This window comes from Polypterus senegalus, chromosome 9, assembly GCF_016835505.1.
Source record: "Polypterus senegalus isolate Bchr_013 chromosome 9, ASM1683550v1, whole genome shotgun sequence".
Taxonomy (NCBI): domain Eukaryota; kingdom Metazoa; phylum Chordata; class Cladistia; order Polypteriformes; family Polypteridae; genus Polypterus; species Polypterus senegalus.
Window position 1 is genome coordinate 90,523,345 of NC_053162.1, and position 22,100 is coordinate 90,545,444.

The 22,100-nt window shown below is 37.8% G+C and overlaps 1 protein-coding gene across 1 annotated transcript in view; it reads right to left on the reverse strand.

Annotated features, from left to right (window-relative positions):
• Positions 1 to 22,100, reverse strand: part of tat (tyrosine aminotransferase) — a 49,055-nt gene that overhangs the window by 23,819 nt on the left and 3,136 nt on the right. Inside the window, exons 3-7 of the mRNA XM_039763464.1 lie at positions 13,006 to 13,110; positions 11,879 to 11,946; positions 7,974 to 8,132; positions 6,117 to 6,255; positions 4,265 to 4,317 (exon numbers count right to left, since the gene is read on the reverse strand). Of these exons, the coding sequence (XP_039619398.1) occupies positions 4,265 to 4,317; positions 6,117 to 6,255; positions 7,974 to 8,132; positions 11,879 to 11,946; positions 13,006 to 13,110 (524 nt within the window). The remainder of the gene's footprint in view (positions 1 to 4,264; positions 4,318 to 6,116; positions 6,256 to 7,973; positions 8,133 to 11,878; positions 11,947 to 13,005; positions 13,111 to 22,100) is intronic.

Here is a 22,100-nt window from a genome sequence, read left to right on the forward strand (position 1 = left end):
TTAACTCTATTGAAATTGTTTTAGTATATAGTCAACTGGACTTGCATGTTGAAACATGCATTATATGAATAAACAGAACTGAATTCAGTTTAATTTATTTATATGACACCTTTATCCAACGGGACTTACAACATTTATGAAACAATTGGTTACATTTCTCTTGGTTTTTTTTTCCATTTAGAACACCGGCGGGTCAAGTGCCTTGCTCATGGATACACAGTGTCAGTAGTAGGATTTGAACCCACAGTCTCAGAGTTTGAAGGCCAAAGCCTTAACCAGTACACAACACTGTCTAATTTAAAAGGAACATGTTTAATTGGCAGAAATAGACTTATATGACAATAGTATGAAATTGTGTCATAAAACATTAGGCATTTGGTAGTTAAAAATTTCTGTCAACTATACAATTTCATTTAAACCAGTTTAGTGCTTTAAAAATAATTTCAAATACTGTAAGTCAAAGGTTCTTGCACAAAATAGACTTGCGAGCCTTTAAAATGATTTTTTTCAGTGTTGTTACCAAAAATAGAACACATAAAAGGGATTTATCTAATATATTTGCAGCTATATAAAGTAAACCATATTAAATAACCAATTAAATATTACAAAAACCAAGGCAGCACATGCACACAAACATTCCTCTGGACTGTTGTGAGCCCACATCTGTGTGGCCTGGCATGGTCTAGGACATGAGGGCACAGGGCCTATGAGAGGCTACCTTGCTCTAAATCTAGCACCATGGAGTCAGGCTGCCCTGTTTCTAATATTCTACTCAAATGTGAGAAGAAGACCAGGAGATGAAATGTTTGTTAAACCAGAAATTGGATGAATGAAAAATCGAAAATGGAGATTTTAGTAATATCTTTTCGGTTTCTCCTAGACAACAATGAGATCCAAAAGAAACAAAACAGAGACATTTTCTTCTGTCTCCTCTTGCATTTCAGCAGAGATCTCAGCAAAGTCACACAATGACTTCAGATTTTCCAAGTAGTGGCTTGACATTTTTTTGCAATTTGAAAGAGTATGCATTGCGTGCTCAGCAATATATGGTGAACTGTATGGACAGCTGTTTGAGGTAATAATACACTGTACTCTGATTACAAAACTGTAGTGCTTGCTTCTGAATGATACTAATTGCTGTTAGTTATATTGATGTGCTCCAATTAGATTGTACTCCTGCTAGGGTATAAGGCATGCAGTGTGGCACAGTGGTTAAGGTTTTGGCTTCAATTCCTGCTAGAGACACTATGTGACCACGAGAAAGTCTCTTCACCTGCCTGTGCTCCAATTGGAAAAACAAAAGAAATGTTACTGATTGTATCTCAAAGGCTATAAGTCACCTTGGATAAAAGCATCAGTCCAATGATAAGAAAAATATGAAGTCTTGAAAGAGATTAAAAGAAGACTAGAAAGAGATCTCACAAAATGTTCTCAATTCTCAATTTTGACTCCTTTCCCTCATGTCTCTTTTTTGTCTAAAGCTATTTCTCCTAAGGAATTTTAGGAGGAACATCAGTGACAAAGTTGACTCCTAAATGAAACAAATGAAAATCTCTTTAAGTGTCTTGAGACATCAACGATCAACCTTTGAGCGGTAATATTTTCCTATGGGTAAGGACTAAACCTTGCACGCCAAAAACCTAATCACAAACTAGAAATTGGTCAGAGACAAAGAAACGGTAGAATCAGAAACCAGAAAGTAGAGAAAGTACGTTTTTTTTAATGGTTTTTTATCCTAATCCTGGACAGCTATTTCAAGGACCGTACTGATGAGGCAAGGTGAAGTGTCGTGCAATGCAACGTTCATGGCGACCAGAAGCTGCTTGCTGGTAACAGAAATAATAACATGGCAGTGCCCAATTGCAAAACAAAGTAAAATTCCACGACCCTGTGAATAATTAATCATTACATTTAGAAAACTTATAATTGCTACACAGAAGTTTACAGAAATTCCTACATATCCATCCATCCATCCCACTGAATCCGAACACAAATCATCCATCAGGGTCATGGGGGTCTGCTGGAGCCAATCCCAGCCAACACAGGGTACAAGGCAGGAGCCAATCCTGAGCAGGGTGCCAACACACCGCAGGACACACACAAACGCCAATTTAGAATCGCCAGTCCACCTAACCGGCATGTCTTTGGACTGTGGGGGGAAACCGGAGTGCCCAGAGGAAAACCAGGCAGACCATGCAAACTCCATGCAGGGAGGACCCGGGAAGCAAACCCGGGTCTCCTAACTGCGAGGTAGCAGCACTACCACTGCGCCACCATGCCGCCCAATTCCTATATATTGTTCTAAAAATATTTTAAAAAGAGAAAAAAAGTACACAATTCTTAACAAATAATGAAAAATATTGTGCATGATAGTAGTTTCAGCAGCAGTACAACTGTCAAATCTAACACGATCACTCTGATGGACCAGTCTGATCTGCTGATGCACTGTAATCACTTGAAAGCAACCTGGTTAGACAGTTATCTGTCCTGCTGATCTGCTGAAACCTTCACCTTACAAGGTGAAGTGGCTTAATCTGTGGTGTCCGACAAAGTTCACATGTGACATGCCAGATGGCAGCTTGCAAAGGCCTGCTCCTTTGCACAGAACACTAGTCAAGTATAGCCTTTACCTTGTGGCGACTTCATCTTTGAATTAAGGCCTATTATAGGTGAACTGATCTGTTATTTTACACCTGGACCCTACTGAGTGACAGTGTACCTGATGTCCAGTCGTGTGGGAGACAAGTCGCAATACCGCATTGCATAAGCTGTATTGCTGGTCATAGAGCTAAAAGAAACTGAAAGTTCTTAGTGGAAGTGGAACTACTCAAGATATAATTAAAGGTTTCTAATTACAGAAAATGTTATGTTTCTTTTTTTTTTTTGCTGTACAGAAAAGCCAAGCAAAATGACACGAATGCACAAGGCATACAGTATTGACCCTTATGTGGCTGAGTGGCACCTTGTATCCAGTACTAGACTAAGCCTTGGAGCCTTGCAGTTCTGTGTTATGGGTTAGAAAATTGAAGAATAGAATAATAAATAATATACTGTCTACGGTGGGTTGGCACCCTGCCCAGGGTTTGTTTCCTGCCTTGCGCCCTGTGTTGGCTGGGATTGGTTCCAGCAGACCCCCGTGACCTTGTAGTTAGGATAAAGCGGGTTGGATAATGGATGGATGGATAATATACTGCAAGAAAATAAAATACTATAATGGATCAGTGGGTGATGCTTGTGCTCTGGGGGCCCAAGGAAGAAACAAATAATTATTTCAAAAAGATCCTCTAGTTTGTTTAACTGACACAGAAATTATCTTAGAATTAGTTTTTAACACTGTACATGATTTTTCATTTGCATCAATGTAATTCTCATTTATTGCCTTTTTTGTTTATTAGCTGAAATTCTTCACTTTTTCTTTATACTCATAAAATGTGAACTCATTTATTTTTAATGGTAGCACCTGTCTTTAATTTGGTATTTGGTTGTATCCCTTCCAAATCTGTGACATGTGAGTAGGTTTGCAGGGGGCCAGAGAAGATATGGAAAAGGAGAAGGGGAATCACATCCTGTGGTAACTGTTAGCAATGTCAGCACAGATGAGACTACATTGGATGTGGAAGGAGACAAGAGAACATACTGTATTGTACTGTTGTAGAAAAGGAGGCCTGTGTAGGTATTGTAAAATAAGAACATCTTCTGTTTGAACCAGGATTGTGCCATGTAGTTATGTCTCAGGGTTTAGGGGCTCAGTGGCACCCCATGCTGGTCACACATGCCAAGAGAAAGCACAGAGAGGTGTTAAGAAAATCTATAAATCATGTTTGTTTGCTGGTAAAAAAAGAGTGCCACTTCCTAACTGTAAAAGGTACCAAAGTTGGATGTTTACTTCACTTTTCTCTTTATCACAATAACATGAGCAAGGAATCTGATGGCCAGTGCTTTAGTGCTCAATGAACATTGGTGGATTGTGGGGCAATGTCATGGGCACCTTAAAGGTAGAAACTCCTCTACCTATAAAATGATCAGCGGCAATGGTGACTAGCATGTTTCAGGGATCATCAATATAGATATCCGGAATGCTATGTGGTGTTCATGTCTTGAGAAAAAATTAGTAATGTTTTTAGATTAATTCTTTTTTTTGACATACTTTAATAAATATTGGCGATTCTACATAATGCCTGCAGATATTAAAAGTATAAAGCTACTTCGAATTTTTAATTATTTATTACAAGCTTACATCAAAAAAGAAATCAATGAAACTCACCATGTCTCCATAAATTTCATCAGCCAATATGGGTATGCAGTTTCTAGAAGCAACTAAAAATGAAAAAAATGTAAAGTACACTTTTATTATATAAATGTAGTATATTGTGGTATTTAGAAATACATTAAAATACAATTACAGTAAAATCATTTTTAATAACCATCATTTACTGAATTCATAGGATCTCAGATCCATTCGTCTATCCATTTAAAATGATTATGTTGTATCTGATGTAAACTGCAGGCCAGTTTAAGAATGTGGATGCAGTCTCCACGTCTCTGTAATTTTAACAAGGGAGGATGGCTTTATGTAATTCAGGACTGGTATCCATACATCATGTAGACACATAGCTGAGTCAAAATCTGATTGGGTGAAACGAAGGGTGTGCGAGGGGGTGGGAGTGAGCTGTTTGTCAAAAGATTAGAGCAAATTCTATGAGTGTGGCACGTAGCAAAGCTCTGGTTACACTTAAGAAACTGCAAAGTCACTCTCAAATCTGGAATTCATTAGAGCCAGCCATATGCCTTTATATTTACTGGAGTGGAGCCTCTACCAGTCCTCATTGCACAACCTCAAAGTGCCATAATGGCAACCTGTTTAATAGCTATTCAAATTCAGCCTTTATCTGCCTTTTGCAACCATTCAGTTGTCCATTATTTGAGCCTTCTGTGTCATTTAAAAGAAAACCTATCATAATAAAAAAATAATAAATTACATTTATGTAGTGTTTTTCTAACCTACTCAAAGCTATTTACATGTGGGGAATCACTTCAAACACCACCGATGTGCAGCATTTACCTTGAAGATGTGCGCCAGTACGCTCACCACACATTAGCTATTAAGTGGTGAAGGGGCGAGAGAGCTAGTTAGTCAATAAGTGACAGGAAATGATGGGGGCCAGAATGACCCAGCTATGGTGGGCAATTTACCAGGACATCGGGAAAGATGTCCAGGGATCTTTTATGACCACAGGACCACCTCTTTAGGTCTATATAAATTAGGTACTACTATTAATATTTTAAATCCATTCAATCTTCAATTCAACATTTTAATTTTGGTATATATTAATGTTATGTAAGCAATTTGGTATGTTATCTAAATAAGATATGGTATCATATATTAATTTAAAAGTTTATAATTTAGAATTTATCATGAATTATCCAATGTTCTTTATACATAGTACCACAACAAAGTATTTAAGTGTAAATTCTCTGTATAATATTTATCCTATTGTTAATGTAATATTGTCCAGTTATGAGTCATGAAGAGCACAGTCTTACTCTGGCAGCATGAGGATCAAGATTAAGCCTCACTCCATCAAATGACAGGACACACTCGTCTAATCCCTCTCACTTAAAGGATCACCAGTCATATTCAGAGCAAAGGAATTGTAAAGGAAACTCACTTGTAGGATTGATATAATGCTTATGGACAGGGAAATGACAATACGTCCATCTTAAATTATTTTGTCATGAAATGCTCTAAAAGGACTTGGCTCCATTGTTCACATGGGAACCTCAAGGGAAAAATATTGCTAAGTAAGCAACTGTTGCAGTGAGGACTTCGGCAATTGTTCTATATTCTCTTTTACAATAATTGTGCCTGATTCCATCATATGTTGAATGACACATACATTAAATATCCACATATTCCATCCACCCATTCTCAGATATGTTCAGAGTTCTGAGGTCTATCAAAATATTGACTACCTTAAAGATTCTAGCAAGCTAGAGGGGAGCTAGAAAGCCCGTGGTGAGCTTTCTGAAAGCCAAACAATGAGTTATTACGAAGGAAAGGGAACAGTTTTACAATATCAAGCTTAATGCTACTTTTAGTTTTCTTACTAACATACCTGCAAGAATTTTCTGAAGATGAGATTTACTGAAGACTGATCCGCAGGGGTTAGAAGGGTTGTTAATAATAATGCAACTGGTCTTATCATCAATTAAAGATTCTAGCTGTTTCAGGTCAATTTCCCAGGATTCTTCAGGCTGGAACAAAAATGATTAAAGTAAAAGAGTGAAGGATCTAAACTAGAAATGTTTCATTGTAATAATCAATATAATAACTTTTATTATATATATAAGCTCTTTTGTTTCTCAGGGTACCGTCAATGTTGTGAACCAGAACTTCACCTTTCATTATTTTGTGATACTGTATGATGGGCACAGGTCGCTGGTTATCTGTTGGCTTGATCACATTTCATTATTGTTTAATTGCTAATTAAGACAGAAAGAAATAATTATGGGGTCTGAGTCCTGAAAAGCAAATCAATTAAAATTAAGGTAATAGAAGTTGGTTAGCAGCAAAAATTAATCACTAATTAAGAAAATGGCTGGAATGAAAACCTGCAGCCACTGCAGCCCTCTGGGATCTGAGTTATCTAGGCTATGTGCATAAGCAATCAAATGTCAAATACAATGTTAGATTATATTGTAAAAACCATTGAATATAAATCAAAGGATGTTATGTGAAGACTGTATTATGCAGTGGTGTGACCACATTTGGACTACTGTGTGTCCCAGAGTAGAGCATGTCCTACAGTGTGAGGCTCAGAAAATGAAACCTCTTTCATTTTGAGTCGAGAAGGGAGCATGGAAGCATAATTCAAGTGTTCCTAATTCTCAATGGTATTGATAAAACTGATCCAGTACTCTATCAGCAGTGACCCTGGTGAATAGTGAATCAGATACTCTAGGACACATATGGAGATTAAGGAGAAGTGCATTTACCGCTAGAGTTTTTGATTCTCTACTGTTATAACAAACGGTTCTTTAGTTTTTACTTTCTTTTGTAACTCATTTGAGCTTTTATCAAAGTAAAGATTTTGAGACACTTTTGTGTATGTAAATGTGCAATATACAGTAAATAAAAGTTGTTGTTAAGACAGAAGTCCAGGCACCTTTTTCACGTGAATCTGGAGCAAACAACCATTTTTCTGAAGTTGAAGCAGGAACCTTTGCAACTTTCTGAAAGCATCTGAGATAATGGTTTACATTTAGCTATTAGTAAACCAAATGAGCTTGACTGACTGAGTTGTTTGTTGTTATGTGTGAAATTCTTATGTTCTTTAATGCTTTAACATAATATAAAATAGTGTGCATTCTTAAAACTGTTCAATCCAATAAGGTGTATGGGGGACCTCAGCCTATCCCTAATATTCAACACCAAAACAGACAACATGTATGTGTTCACCTTAATAAAAGGACAAGTATCTGTTTGTGTTCATCTGATTGCCATGTCTCTGTCATTCCAACAGATGGTGCACAAACAATTGTAGTAATCAAAACATTGCATTTGTCATTCTAACAGATGGCACATCACAAACATTAACAGTGCTTTTACGAATCCCATACTAAATGGCAAATATCAGAAACATATGCATTGCATGGTGCACTGCAAACATTAGTGCTGAGGTTTCCATTGATTACTTTGATTTCAATACTTCTTATATGAGAAGCATAGCTAGTTATACAAAAACACAAAAGTTACATTAAAAATGCAGTAACACAGAGCAATGTCAATTAAGTATTATAACTGATTACATTCAGTCTACATATTGTGTAATTAACATTGCAAAATTTTACAATAAATGGACAAAACGGCTAATGAAATAAGCTGGTATTTGGTAACTGATATAGACAACAAAATCCTAAGTTTTTTTTATCATAAGTAATTATTTTCTGTATGTTACTTTTTTAAATCTTACCAGTAAATTGTATAGTTTGACATCAATGCCCATGGACAAAGCTAATGTTTTGTACAGAGAGAATCCTGGACAAGGCACAAGGATGTTGTCTCCTGGGTTGCACAGCACACCAATTGCCATTTCAATAGCTTGACTACATCCACTGGTTAGGATGACATCCTACACATTGGAAAAAAAAAATAATGATATCAGATATACAGAATAGAGCGTGATTTGAGTAGAATCTTTCTTAGAGTAACCCTTGTATATTTACCAGACTCTTAAAGTTATTCAAGTGACTTGATTCAAATTATGGGCAACAGAGAGCACCATCATCTCAGACTCTGATTTGGTTCTAATTTTGTGTTTCTATTGTTTGGACTGGGCCTATTATACCTGTGCCTATATGTGTTTCTGCCACTCAGTCTGATCTTCTCACACTGTCCCAGTATATTAAATGTTTTGACGTCTCATACGTGGTCCATTTTTAGTTTATGCATTATATCAATGATACTAAACTGAAATAAGTTGTGTTGGATTATTAATAAATTCAAATGACAGTAAATTTACAGCCAGAACAGCAAATTCCTGCTCTCTTCTGGCCATTTCTGATATTTTTAAAACTTAGTGTGTTAACAAAGACCTTGTGAAAGACAAACAATGAGATTTGGATGGAGCATTGACTTAAAAGATCTTACTAAAGGAGAATTAATGTTGGACAGGGAAATGAGAAGTGCCTACCCAAAAAGGGTGGTCCAATGAAAACGGGTTAGAATAAAACTGCCATTTTGTTGCCTTCCCTGTACAATATATCCAATTGCCCACCCTAGCATGACATCCTAGTAATGTACTGCCTTACTGTGAATATTTTCAAAAGAAATTTTTGAACCTAATTGATAAATAAAACAAGAATGGTAGTAATTACAATGTAGTGCTATTTTGGTATGTGACAATGTTTTGTGACCAATATTGTATTAATAAAATCAAAAGGTACTCAACAAGCAATCAATATCTGAAACAAAACCTCAACGGCAGCATGCAACTAACCTTTAAAATGCAACCATCAGAGAATTATTTGAATGTGAGTGTTCTTTTCTGAAAGTGATTTTCAGTAGTGCTCACTATGAAATGCTGACTAATTTGTCACTGGACTGTCTCATAATGGCTGAGACGAAAAAGTAACTCCCAGAAGGGTGGCCTTCCAAGTACAAGTCATGGCAGCTTCCTACACCACCGGGACTACCAGTTTCACCCCACAGGCCAGTTTTTATAGCAATAGGTTACTATTAGTGTCCCAGAAAGACTTCCACCTGTTAATATCAGGACTGGATCTGGCTAATCATGACTCTAAACTGGGTAGGCTTGGAATGGAAGTAGATTTTCAAGTACTTAGCACTTCCATATCTCAGCTCCAGGAACCTGAGTTTGATTTCCAGCCTAGTTTACTGTCTGTGTGGCATTTGCACAATTTCCCAGGGTCCATATGAATTTTCTGCAGTTCCAGTTCTTCATATTTTCTGCAGCTATAGTTATACTGCAAAGATGTGCAAGTTAGGCTACATTATGTTTGTTTGAATGTGAGTATGTATACATGTATAATTATGTCCTGGATTTATTAGAGTCATATCCTGGGTTTGCTTCTTCCTTGTCTTCGTTGCTGCCAGAACTTGTTCTGTTTTCCTGTGACCTAGTACTATAAACAGTGTTTTCAGAAAATGGATGATGTTCTACTAAAGAACTGTAGAAATGATCTGAAATGAAAACCAGGTGATGAAGTGTAAAACAGAAATACACAAGGTTCTTAACCAAGAAATCAGACCAATCTTTCGTAAAGCCAAAACAAAACCCTAAACTGAAGTCAAAATAGCGTAACCAAAGAATCAAATCCCAGGAACAGTAAAGTTGGACAATAGACCGATGAACGACAAAGTGACGTGTGCAGCACAAACTTTATAAAGTCACTTTGCTGATGTCACAAATCCCAACCACCGACCTGATTACCATAGTGACACTGTAACAACTGCATCACAAAATGGCAGTGCTCACAAGAAACAAAACGGCATCAGAAAAAGACATGTATGAAGCAAAAGTGGGAAAGAAAACTAACATCAGAACTGAATGCAGCATCCTAAAAAAACATCATACTTAAATAATCATTTACAAATATGCCTCTAAACAGGAGAAAACATTATAAATTAAACATAACCAAGCTCAGCAATAAGACCCCCACTGCTACTGACTGTTGTGGTAGATTTTGAATATTTTTTGTTTTAAAAATACATTTTTTCTCCATGCTATGAGGTACTTTTTATAAGTTATGAATCATGTAGATTCTGAATTTAGTATTATGTTGAATTATCTCTAAAATATTTTATATATTATATTTTTTATCTGTTTATTTATTTTGAGCTATGTTAATTTTTTGTTAACATAATGATTTTTTTACATTGTAATGCCATTTTACTTTTAAAATTGTCACTATTTTCTAGTTCTATCATCAGGGACGCATTAGTCAAATGCCTTGGTATGTTCACTAAGGTCACGTGCTGTGATATCACACACAAAAGATGAAAGTTCGGTAGCCACTTCATTAAACCTCCATTCCTTCATTAAAATCTTATCTGTTCCCATTGGTTCTGGAAATGATTGCTTGTCTTTTCTGGCCAACAACTGTAGTTGAGCATTTGGGTTCAAAGTCTCAATTCCTTGATCACACAATTTTGACTGTTAGCCCATTTCCTTGATAAACAAAACTTGATTTATATCAAGGGGGGGATTTGGCTATTTAGAGAAGCTCAATAAATAAGTAAATAAACACTTAAATATTATAAGAAATAAAAACACACAAGACTTACTAAAGACAAAGAAAACTTCTGAGTTGGGAAAGAGTAGATACAGTCTTAGTGAAGGATTGTCCTTATTTAGGAGTGTCATTCTTGTTTATGATTTTTGTCTCCTGATGTTTTTATTACAATTGTTTCACACTGATGCACAGTTTATATGAAAACCAATAGAGTGACTAAAATTTCTTAGACAAAAATACTTGTCATGTTGCCAATGCTGATTAACATGGTATGACATCTATAATAAAGCAAAAAAACTTCATATTCAGAGAGAATTGCTGTGCATCAACATACTGTTTGTACAAGAGTCAAAATGCTATCTTTTTTTACAAAGCAGAAAAGCCACAGGCCCAGATTGCTCTCTGACAGAATTTTATAAAAGCTGTTTATTAAATTTGTCCTGCTAATGCTAGTTATGTTTGAGGACAGAAATTATCTGTCAGGAACGCACTTGTAATCATTATTTGACATTCTGCATTGATTTGACATGCTACTAATCAGTATTAACTATGGTTTATTATCTTCGTAATTCAGTACACATAGGTGTCCTTTAAAATGGACATTTAACCAACAGAAACAGTGATCGTTACCATCTCCTAAATCATTGCATTGCTAATTTCTGTCTGTCCTATTCTCCCTGGATATAATGATTGGTTTGCCTCTGTTTGATTTTTTTTTGTTTGTTTCAGTATATACAAAGAAGTACATTATAATGAACTTTTTTCTCACATAGCTTGCTGAACTGGGCGGTATGGCCTTTATGTGTGATTATGAATTATTGCATTTCTTTTTTGGTCTGATTGAACTGGTTGCATTTTTGATGGGATTTTTTTTTTTTTTACAAATTCTAATAAAGTTTTAAAATCAATTAAAAGTATCAAAGTATTCCGATTTCCAACAATTATTCATTTTCCTGCTTGATTTTATTGACAAGTATTACAAACACAGTAATGTGGTGAAGTTATCTAACCGTATGAGAACAGTATTAGGATGCGTAGACATCAAGTTAAAAAAGGATGCACTGAGCTCTTAACAATTACTTATTGCAAAGATATACTATTTCAGTAAAGAAAACTGCATTACCTTGGCATCCAGGGGTGCTTCTGGGCATGTATAATAGCTGGCAACAACCTCACGACTGCTTTGGTACCCTACAAATCAAAAAATAAATAAGTAAATAAGGCAAGGGCCATCTTGATTAAGTAAGGAAATACAACTGAAAATGTGAAATATACTTCAATATTAGGTCACCTTCCAGCTAAAATTGTCTTCATTTAGATATATAGCTCATATTCATTTTTTTGTTTGCCTGTTGTCAAGCATGGGCGCCACTTTAATGGTTCTTCCAAGGTATGCAATACTTGGCAAGGGCAAGAGGGGGCACTCTGTCTAAGTGTCTTGTCTCTTCTTTCTCTGTGAAGATGCCCAATGAGGGTATTTAACTCACTTCCACCCTGACACGAACAATAGCTGCTGCATTGTGCTTAAGGGGCTAATGTCTTGTTGTCCTTCCACTTGATCATAATCATTTTGCTTTTTTGTTATGCACCTACTTGCACAGTGAACCTTCAGGCAACCAAATTCACCAGACATATCACGATGATTCAGTCACACAGTACCATATGCATCAGTTTCACTATCTATGTCAATGTAGGATGACCAATTTACTGTACATTACTCTTGTTTGATTCAACTAATGGTTCAGTTTCACTTTATTCTAAAATTGGCTTTAAACCATCTCATTTACATGCCATTGTGTTTTGGTTAAAGGCACAGCCCCACTCATGAATATTGATGAGTTACCATAAAGTGGCAAACGCATAATACTACATGATTTTTCGCAGCATATTGTTATTTACTTAGCATTTATGTTATTATTAGATGGTAACAGAATACTGTCCCAAGAGGTTTTCAGGCTTAACACTGTAAAACAGGATTACTATCGTCACCCCAAGTCTGACTTGGGCTGAACTGTAATAACATATAATTACTTGGGTTTACTGTAAGTTGGTTAAAGTGTCTTTAATGTATTTGCTATATCTTGCATTTTAGTCAACTTTAAATCAATGAGCCAGACCTTTTAGATGACCATCTGATTTTCAGATTGTGTGGCCCAGTGGCTGAAGTAGACTGATATTGTGACAACATATCATTATGGATAACTTTGTAAACCACCCATTACCTTACTTTTACATGTTTAACATATTTACCAATAGAAGGAGCATATCCATTATATTTTCCAGAATCTATTGCCTCCTTCATTGCATGTAGTACCTCTTCATCAGTGGGAAGATTTCCAAACACAGTGGGATCACCTTAGAGTGGAAGAAAATAATTGTAAATGAAATAACAAACTTATGTACACGTAATGACACAGTACTATTTTTTAAAGAATCCAGTAGATATTGTTGCCAACATTCATGGTAGGATTCAGGGAAGACATACTGTAGTATGAGTTCAAGTCATTGATAAATCAGTCAGTGGTGTTGCCTTGGAACTATAAACACCAAAGTGAAAACTCAGCTGCATATATTATCTTATAGTAGCAAAATAGTGATGAGAAGAGTCTGACCTCAAAAGAAACCATATAAGTATTTTACTGGATGTATATTTCATAAATCCATTCAGAGTCAGTAGATGGCATCATCAAATGGATAATTAACTAATGTACTCATCCCTACTGCAGACAGTGCTACACACAACACCTTCTGTCATACATACTCACAGACAGATGTCTAGCACTATAGACATTACTCAAAGTTTTCCTCCCTTTATTAGCATGGTGACTAATTATCTGCCCAGTACTGAACAAACTTATCACTTATAAGTCAGAGAAGAGGTACAATTTGGGAATGTTTATCTTACCCTAAAAAGAGATTGGTACCATCTCCACTATAAATAATCTTAATCCTTATTTGTTTTTGCTTGCTGTTTGATGCATTGTTCTATGTGGAACATTTTGCTGTGAATTATCTTTTATTTATAAGTCACCAAGAAGATGCAAAGTGGATATAATTATATATGTCTAATTAGCGGTGTACAGAAGAGAAAGCAAGATGCATGCTGAACCATAATACAATAATAATAAACAATATGGTATCTTCCTCACCTCACCGCATTTTACACGGATTACAATATCTGTTGTTTTCTTTAACTAATGAAAACGGTATTTCTTAGGCCAGCGACACACTACACACTTTGTAGTTGGAGAGAATGTCAAACTTAATTACTACAGTTGCTGGATCTCATTGTCATGAGAATGTCAGATTACATGACTAGGAATCACAGTGGATGACAGAATATGTGACAGCACAGTGTCAGATTTCAAAGTATTGTGAGCTTGTCACGCTTGACAGCTCCAGTAGCTATATGAAAGTTTTCTGGGTTTGGTGAGTTAAGATGCATTTCTCAGCACATATTTTTACTTTTTCCATTTTGTTGTACAAGACATCAGACAGATGAGTCTCTCTGCTGATTTAGTCATCCAAAACACACACTTTTCTTCTTTCATCATTGCTGCACTGTATGCGTTGTACTCTGACGCTGAGTGCTCATTGGTTGTCAGCTCTCATGAACACAGAAGTCCAGCCCTACAATTTAAGATAAAGTCAAACCTGGGAATGCCAAACTACACTAATGGCACTCACAGGACATGTGTTACTACCCCCAACTAAATAAAGGTTACAACTGAAAAATCACAAGAAGAATCATGTAGCGTAACGGGTGCTTCTTTTGTATTAACTACTGGTCCAAGGTGCTCATATCTGTGTTGAATATCCCTAGCCTGTGCTACCCCTTAATAATTCTGAAAATAAGAGCCACTCAAACCATTAGGCAAAACAGAGTCACTGTTTATATAACTTATATAGTAGTGATTTATATAAGTGGCATACTGTATCCTCCAAACCTTTACTTTCATTGTGATAAGTCAAAGGCATGCTATGAACACTGGGGGGGGACCCTGCCCCAGGTCCTCAAAATCTAATAATACTGAGAGCACGCTGTAGACACAGAGAAGTGTCATTTTAGCAACAAAAGTGGCTCACGATCACGACCTACACCCCCATACACATTATGGACAGGGATGGTAACTAAAGGGGTATGTGTATACCACCTACACACTTCTAGTGCTCCATATGGGCTTCAACCAGCACTGGTGGAGATATCTTGTTCATAGTATTTTATTGGTCACTTCAACCTCTAAAGGAAAAATCACTACTATGGCACTGATCTAATAGTACTGGTTGAGATTTAACCATATGTGTATTTGACTGTAGGATTTCCTTCTGGTTTACATTTCTAAATGTGATCCTTCATAGTTGTGGTTTAAAAACTTGCTGTATCTGGATAGGGTTACTTTTGCTCCACACCATCTTTGTTTTACCTGGACCAACTTAGCCGTGCTTTGGTAGGTATGCCAGTACGTTTTCCTATAACGTGCCAGTACAATGAGATACCCTACCTTGGTTCTTTAAAATAAAGTGCCTTTGGCTTACCAACGTCAGCATCATGCAGATGAATATTTGGATGACAGTTAACCTTGATCTTGCTTCCTGCTTATACTGACACCATGGTCTGCAGTTTACTGGGTGTTCTTCTTAAACCTGTAATTCTCAACCTGTGCTCCGCAAACCACTTGAGGTCTGCAATGCATTACCAGGTGGTCTGTTTCTGCATTATGGATTTGATTTTAAAAGCTATGATTTTGCTCTGATTCTGTATGGTTTTAATGATCGCATATTACTGTATATGCAATAAACAGCCTTATAGCTTATATCAGCGTTTTTTTTAACTATGAATTATGAGCCAAATTGGGTCAAAGAAATATTTGAAACAGGTTGTAACATGACCATATAATATTCACTCCATTCATCCAAATGTTGAGCCACCCTCTCCATCACTCCCTGAACTACACTGGAAATGCGCAAACATGTGATGACAGTGTACTTGTGACTAGCCGTGGAGGAATTACCACAGGGGTAACGGTAAAGGAGTTAAAGGGGGCTGGTTATACCTGTCTAGTGGTGGGAACGTTTCTTTAAAAAACAAAACGGTTACATACATTTGCCCATGTTAGCCCATGAAAAAGTCTGGTCTTAGTAATGAGAGTTGTAGCCTAAATGCAGTTTCAGTGATCAAAAGGCTGGTGCCTGATTGCATGTACACTGCTACCCCACTGGAACTATTTGCAAAGTCTGCTCGAAAAATGCTGTAACGGTTGACTTACTCTCCCTAACCGGCAGCTACACCTCCAAGACCCGTGGCCTGGCAAGCTGAGGGTGTTAGACCAAACAAGCCGTACTTCTTCCAAATAAACTTCCCCCAATCAACGATCAAAAATAAGCCAAAAGACAAACAATATGATAAAATAATAAAGTGAGTATATATTAATAAAAAAAGGAATGAAACAAACTCCAGACAATATATATATCACACCCCAACCAGCTCTGACATAACACTTAACCCTAAAAGTGACCAGCGGAATGTAATAAAAGGTGCAGCAAATAGGTTAATATACAACACAAACTCTCCTTTGACCCCACACTGAGCATGAAATCAATGGGGCACACAGAAAACTGCACATAAAAGTCCAGAAGATTAAACAGAAAATGAATAATGGTTGTGAACCTTGTTCAGCTGGAAAAGAGTCCTACGGCAATCATATGCAGATGAAAATAATGGTTTGCTCCTCTCCCCAAACAACAAGAAACAGTCTCACCATGCTTAACCTCGGTACGTCGACATAATTCAGAACCCCGGGGTTTTATGTTGCAAAGGTAAAGTTGCCAGGTGTTGAAAGTGGCAAGTGGAAAAATGTGTAAATGATCTGGATCGTTGCTTTCTCCTGGCTCAGCAATGAATTGGTGGTATAGTAGAACAGGATTTTTTTTCCTTCTTTTTGACCTCCTGTTTAAATAGTGAATGTGTGAATTATAATGAGGGACTACGGTTCCACGGTGTTATCCTTCCCCCTTTGTTTCCAGGGGAGCATATTTACATAGACACACAGACCATGTAAACATGACAAAGCTACGAAAGACGGAACCCAGCACAAAATACATTTATGATGACGTTAATCATGTAGCACTGTTGCACAATGTAATGTCAACTGTGCAGTTCATTTGAAATGCATTATACAAAAATGTAAAACTGTATTTAAGACAAAGTAAACAAATGGAAACGATTAATTATTCCTATCATTTTATTCCTTATTCAGTGCAATGAACCAAGTGATTAAGTTAAGGTATTATTCCTACAGTCCTTTCAAAAATTAACACAACCTCCAGACACAACCATTTTAAAGAATATATTGTATTAACAATAGGTTTTCTTTCCAGTTTTCTATTTTTTAGAAATTTTAATGTTAGAAATATGCTTGAATGGAAAAAAGATCACAGTTTATATTTATTTTATCACTAGCTGTCCCCTGCAGCTCAGCCCACATATTAGTGAAACAGGTCAAACTTTAAAAATCAATTAAAAAAAAAATGTTATTCTGCCCAAGAGATAGGTAGGTACGCTTGTTGGCACTGTATCTGACCGTGTTAAGCTCTGACGGGAGAGCATCCCCACGTGGGGAGAAAAGCACAAGGCCATGATATCTCTGGCAATCAGCAGCTACCCTCTAAAACACACGTAGCTCTGATCTGTCTCTCAAAAACGTCAAACGTTACTCCTTAACAATCTGTAGATGATAATGTCTGCTGAACAAACACGTTTTGCTAGCTGAGTGGAAGCAAGGTACTCTCCAACATGTGGAAAGAGGTAGACTGACTCGAATGGAGGCTGGCATGTGAGTGAGGAGGGCCCCGTCCACTTCCCCCTCATCCTCAACCTTTCTCTCAGATTTGCATGTGTAAGTTGCTGCCGCAAGCAAACTATGATAGTGCAATGAAAGAAGTTGCAGAATTTTCAAGCAAATTATAGAAAAAAAAACCCAATCAAAATCCGTTAAGTAGTTCTCTCATGAAAAGTGGATAGACACACAGGCAGACAGATGTTGGATTTTATATATACAGTATAGTATATATTGATATGGCAATTGTTATTTGTCTATGTATGGCTCAGCTGCCATCATAATACTTTTCTTGAGTCCCAGTACTGATTTTCTTATCTGGGTCCTGAGATTATAAAGATCATAAACTCCTACCTTACAGTCAGTATAAGACCATTTATTTCTCCTTCCCCATCAAGACTGACGTGTCACTACTGCTCACTTGTATGTTTCGCCTGTATGCACTATGGCGGAATATTTTAGTAGTGTGAATTTCTTGATTCTGCTGTCTATCAACCCATCTCTTTACAATGAGCTTTTTCTTCTTCTTTCGGCTGCTTGCGTTAGGGGTAGCCACAGCAGATCATCTTCCATATCTTTCTGTCCTCTGCATCTTGCTCTGTTACACCCATCACCTGCATGTCCTCTCTCACTACATCCATAAACCTTTGCTTAGGCCTTCCTCTTTTCCTCTACCCTGGCAGCTCTATCCTTAGCATCCTTCTCCCAATATATCAACCATCTCTCCTCTGCACATGTCCAAACCAATGCAATCTCACCTCTCTGACTTTGTCTCCCAACCGTCCAACTTGAGCTGACCCACTAATGTACTCATTTCTAATCCTATCCATCCTCATCACACCCAGTGCAAATCTTAGCATCTTTAACATTGCTACCTCCAGCTCTGTCTCCTGTTTTCAGGTCAGTGCCACCATCTCCAACCCTTATAAATCAGCTGGTCTCACTTTCGTCCTGTAGACCTTCCCTTTCACTCTTGCTGATACCCGTCTGTCACAAATTACTTCTGACACTCTTCTCCACCCAATCCACCCTGCCTGCACTCTCTTTTCGCCTCTCTTCCACAATCCCCATTACTCTGTACTGTTGATCCCAAGTATTTAAACTCATCCACCTTCGCCAACTCTACTCCTTGCATCCTCACCTCTCCACTGACCTCCCTCTCATTTACACACATGTATTCTGTCTTGTTCCTACTGACCTTCATTCCTCTCCTCTCTAGAGCATATCTCCACCTTTCCAGGGTCTCCTCAACCTGCTCCCTACTCTTGCTACAGATCACAATGTCATCAGCAAACATCATAGTCCACGGGGACTCCTGTCTAATCCCATCTGTCAACCTGTCCATCACTATTGCAAATAAGAAAAGGCTCAGAGCTGATCCCTGATGTAATCCCACCTCCAACTTGAATGCATCTGTCACTCCTACCGCAGACCTCACCACTGTCACACTTCCCTTGTACATATCCTGTACAACTCTTGCTTACTTCTCTGCCACTCCCGACTTCCTCATACCACATACCACAGCTCCCCTCGATGCACCCTGTCATATGCTTTCTCCAGGTCCACAAAGACGCAATGCAACACCTTCTGTCCTTCTCTAAACTTCTCCATCAACATCCTCAGAGCAAACATTGCATCTATGGTGCTCTTTCTTGGCATGAAACCATACTACTGCTCACTGATCATCACCTCACTTCTTAACCTAGCTTCCACTACTCTTTCCCATAACTTCATGCTGTGGCTCATCAATTTTATTCCCCTGTAGTTACTGCAGTCCTGCACATCCCCCTTATTCTTAAATATCGGCACCAGTACATTTCTTCTCCACTCCTCAGGCATCCTCTCACTTTCCAGGATTTCATTAAACAATCTGGTTAAAAACTCCACTGCCATCTCTCCTAAACACCTCCATGCTTTAAAGGTATGTAATCTGGACCAATGGCCTTTCCATTTTTCATCCTCTTCATAGCTGTCCTTACTTCCTCCTTGCTAATCCGTTGCACTTCCTGATTCACTATCTCCACATCATCCAACCTCTTCTCTTTCTCATTCTCTTCATTCATCAGCCTCTCAAAGTACTCTTTCCATCTGCTCAACACTCTCCTCTCTTGTGAGCATGTTTCCATCTATATCCTTTATCACCTTAACCTGCTGCACATCTATTCCAGCTCGATCCCTCTGTCTAGCCAATCAGTGCAGGTCCTTTTCTCCCTCCTTAGTGTCCAACCTCTCATACAACTCATCATACGCCTTTTCTTTAGCCTTCACCACCTCTATCTTCACCTTTCGCCTTATCTTCTTGTACTCTTGTCTACTTTCTGCATCTCTCTGACTATCCCACTTCTTCTTTGCCATCCTCATTCTCTGTATACTCTTCTGTATTTCCTCATTCCACCACCAGGTTTCCTTTTCCTCCTTCCTCTTTCCAGATGTCACACTAAGCACCCTTCTTGCTGTCACCCTTACTACATCTGCTGTAGTTTCCCAGCTGTCTGGTAACTCTTCACTGCTGCCTAGTGCCTATCTCAACTCTTCCCTAAACTCAACCTTGCAGTCTTCCTTTTGCAACTTGCACCATTTGATCCTTGGCTCTGCCCTCACTCTCTTCCTCTTCTTGATCTCCAATGGTATCTTACAGACCACCATCCTATGCTGCTTAACTATACTTTCCCCTGCTATCACTTTGCAGTCTTCAATCTCCTTCAGATCAACTCTTTTGCAAAGGATGTAATCTACCTGTGTGCATTTTTTTCCACTCTTGTACATAACCCCTCCCATTCTTCCCTCTTCTTTAAATACGCATTCACCACAGACATGTCCATCCTTTTGGCAAAATCCACTATCCTCTGACTTTCTTCATTCCTCTCCTACCCATCACCTCCTTGTCTCCTCTGTTCCCTTCACCAATATGTCTATTGAAATCCACTCCACTCACCACTTTCTGTCCCTTGGGTACACTGTTCATCACTTCACCCAACTCACTCCAAAAATCTTTTTCCTCATCCATTGCACACCCAATATGTTGAGCATATGCACTAACAACATTCATCATCACACCTCCAGTTTCTGGATTCATAATCATTACTCTGCCTGACTCCTGCCTCCAGACACGTCTCCCCCCTTTTCTTCTCCTTCTTCTTTGGCCAATAGTAGCCCAATTTGCGGCAGCATCCTGTTAGCTAACAGTACTGGTGGCGGTCGTTGTTAACCTGGGGCTTGACCGATCCAGTATGGAAATTTGTATTGTTTTCCGCATATTGATTTGGCAAAATTTTACACCAGATGCCCTTCCTGACGTAACCCACCCCATTTATCCGGGCTTGGGACTGGCACGAAGTAACACACTGGTTTGTGCATGCCCAGTGGCTGGGTGTGGCTGTGGCATCTCTATACAATGAGCAAGCAGGTTAAATTATTTCATCTTTAAAATTACATGAACTCAAAAAGTACTCTGTTACTTTCACGCAGCCTATATGCGCAAAACATCATTTTCTGCTCTTCGTGCTATAAAAACAAAACTTAAAAAACATTTACAAGTGGAGCCAGCCTTGAAATTCTTTAAATTCTATGAAACCTAATATTGAAGAACTAGTGAGTAAAATGTAACCACCAAGGCTCTCATTGAATATTTTGTAATTGTAAGTAATGAATTATACAAATATATACAATAGTACTGAACCAATATGTACAGTATATACTGTAATCAGTATGTTTGCAATAAAATGTATGCATAATTTACTTTTCATTACTATTACCTTACAAAGTTCTTGTCATCTAGCAGCTAATTAACATTTTGTGTTGTTGAATATTGATATGTATGGGATTCAAACTATAATGTATATATTGAATTTTTTGTTATGTTAAATGTAATGATTTTAGAAATGTCTTTTTACTCACCTGTGTTTGCATTTACCATATGTGTAAACCTGTGCTATAAAAAGCACAGGGTCCTAGAAACTATTGAAATTGTCAGAAAAAAAATTGAAATGTAGAGATGTGAAGTAATTGAATGGAACCACTCTGGGCATCTTTCTCCTAGGAGGTTTCATTTTGCTGGAGTGCTCGCATCACTTGTGCATTAGCCGCTAAGTGACTTTGTCTTTCTTCAGAGGTTTTGTTTTGCCGACGTGCTTGCCTTGCTTGAGTATTAGAAGCGAGAGGAAAAGTAAAAGGGATACCATTTTGCTGATGTGCTCACCTTGCTTCTGTATTAGCGGCTAAGCGAGTGACTTTCTTTGGAGGTTTCGTTTTGGCGATATGCTTGCCTCATTTGTGTATTAGCGGCTAAGCAAATGACTTTCTTAGGAGGTTTCATTTTGCAGACGTGCTGGCCTCGCTTTGTGTATCCTTGGAGGTGGAGCCCTTAGCCAGACTCCACTTCTCACTTCCGGGACAGACACACACACACACACTTTCACGTGTAGACGTTTATATACAAGATAAGGAAAGGTTCAACTCAAGCAAAGTTTTTTATTTATATAAAGGGTTAAAAGGTCACAGGACAGGATA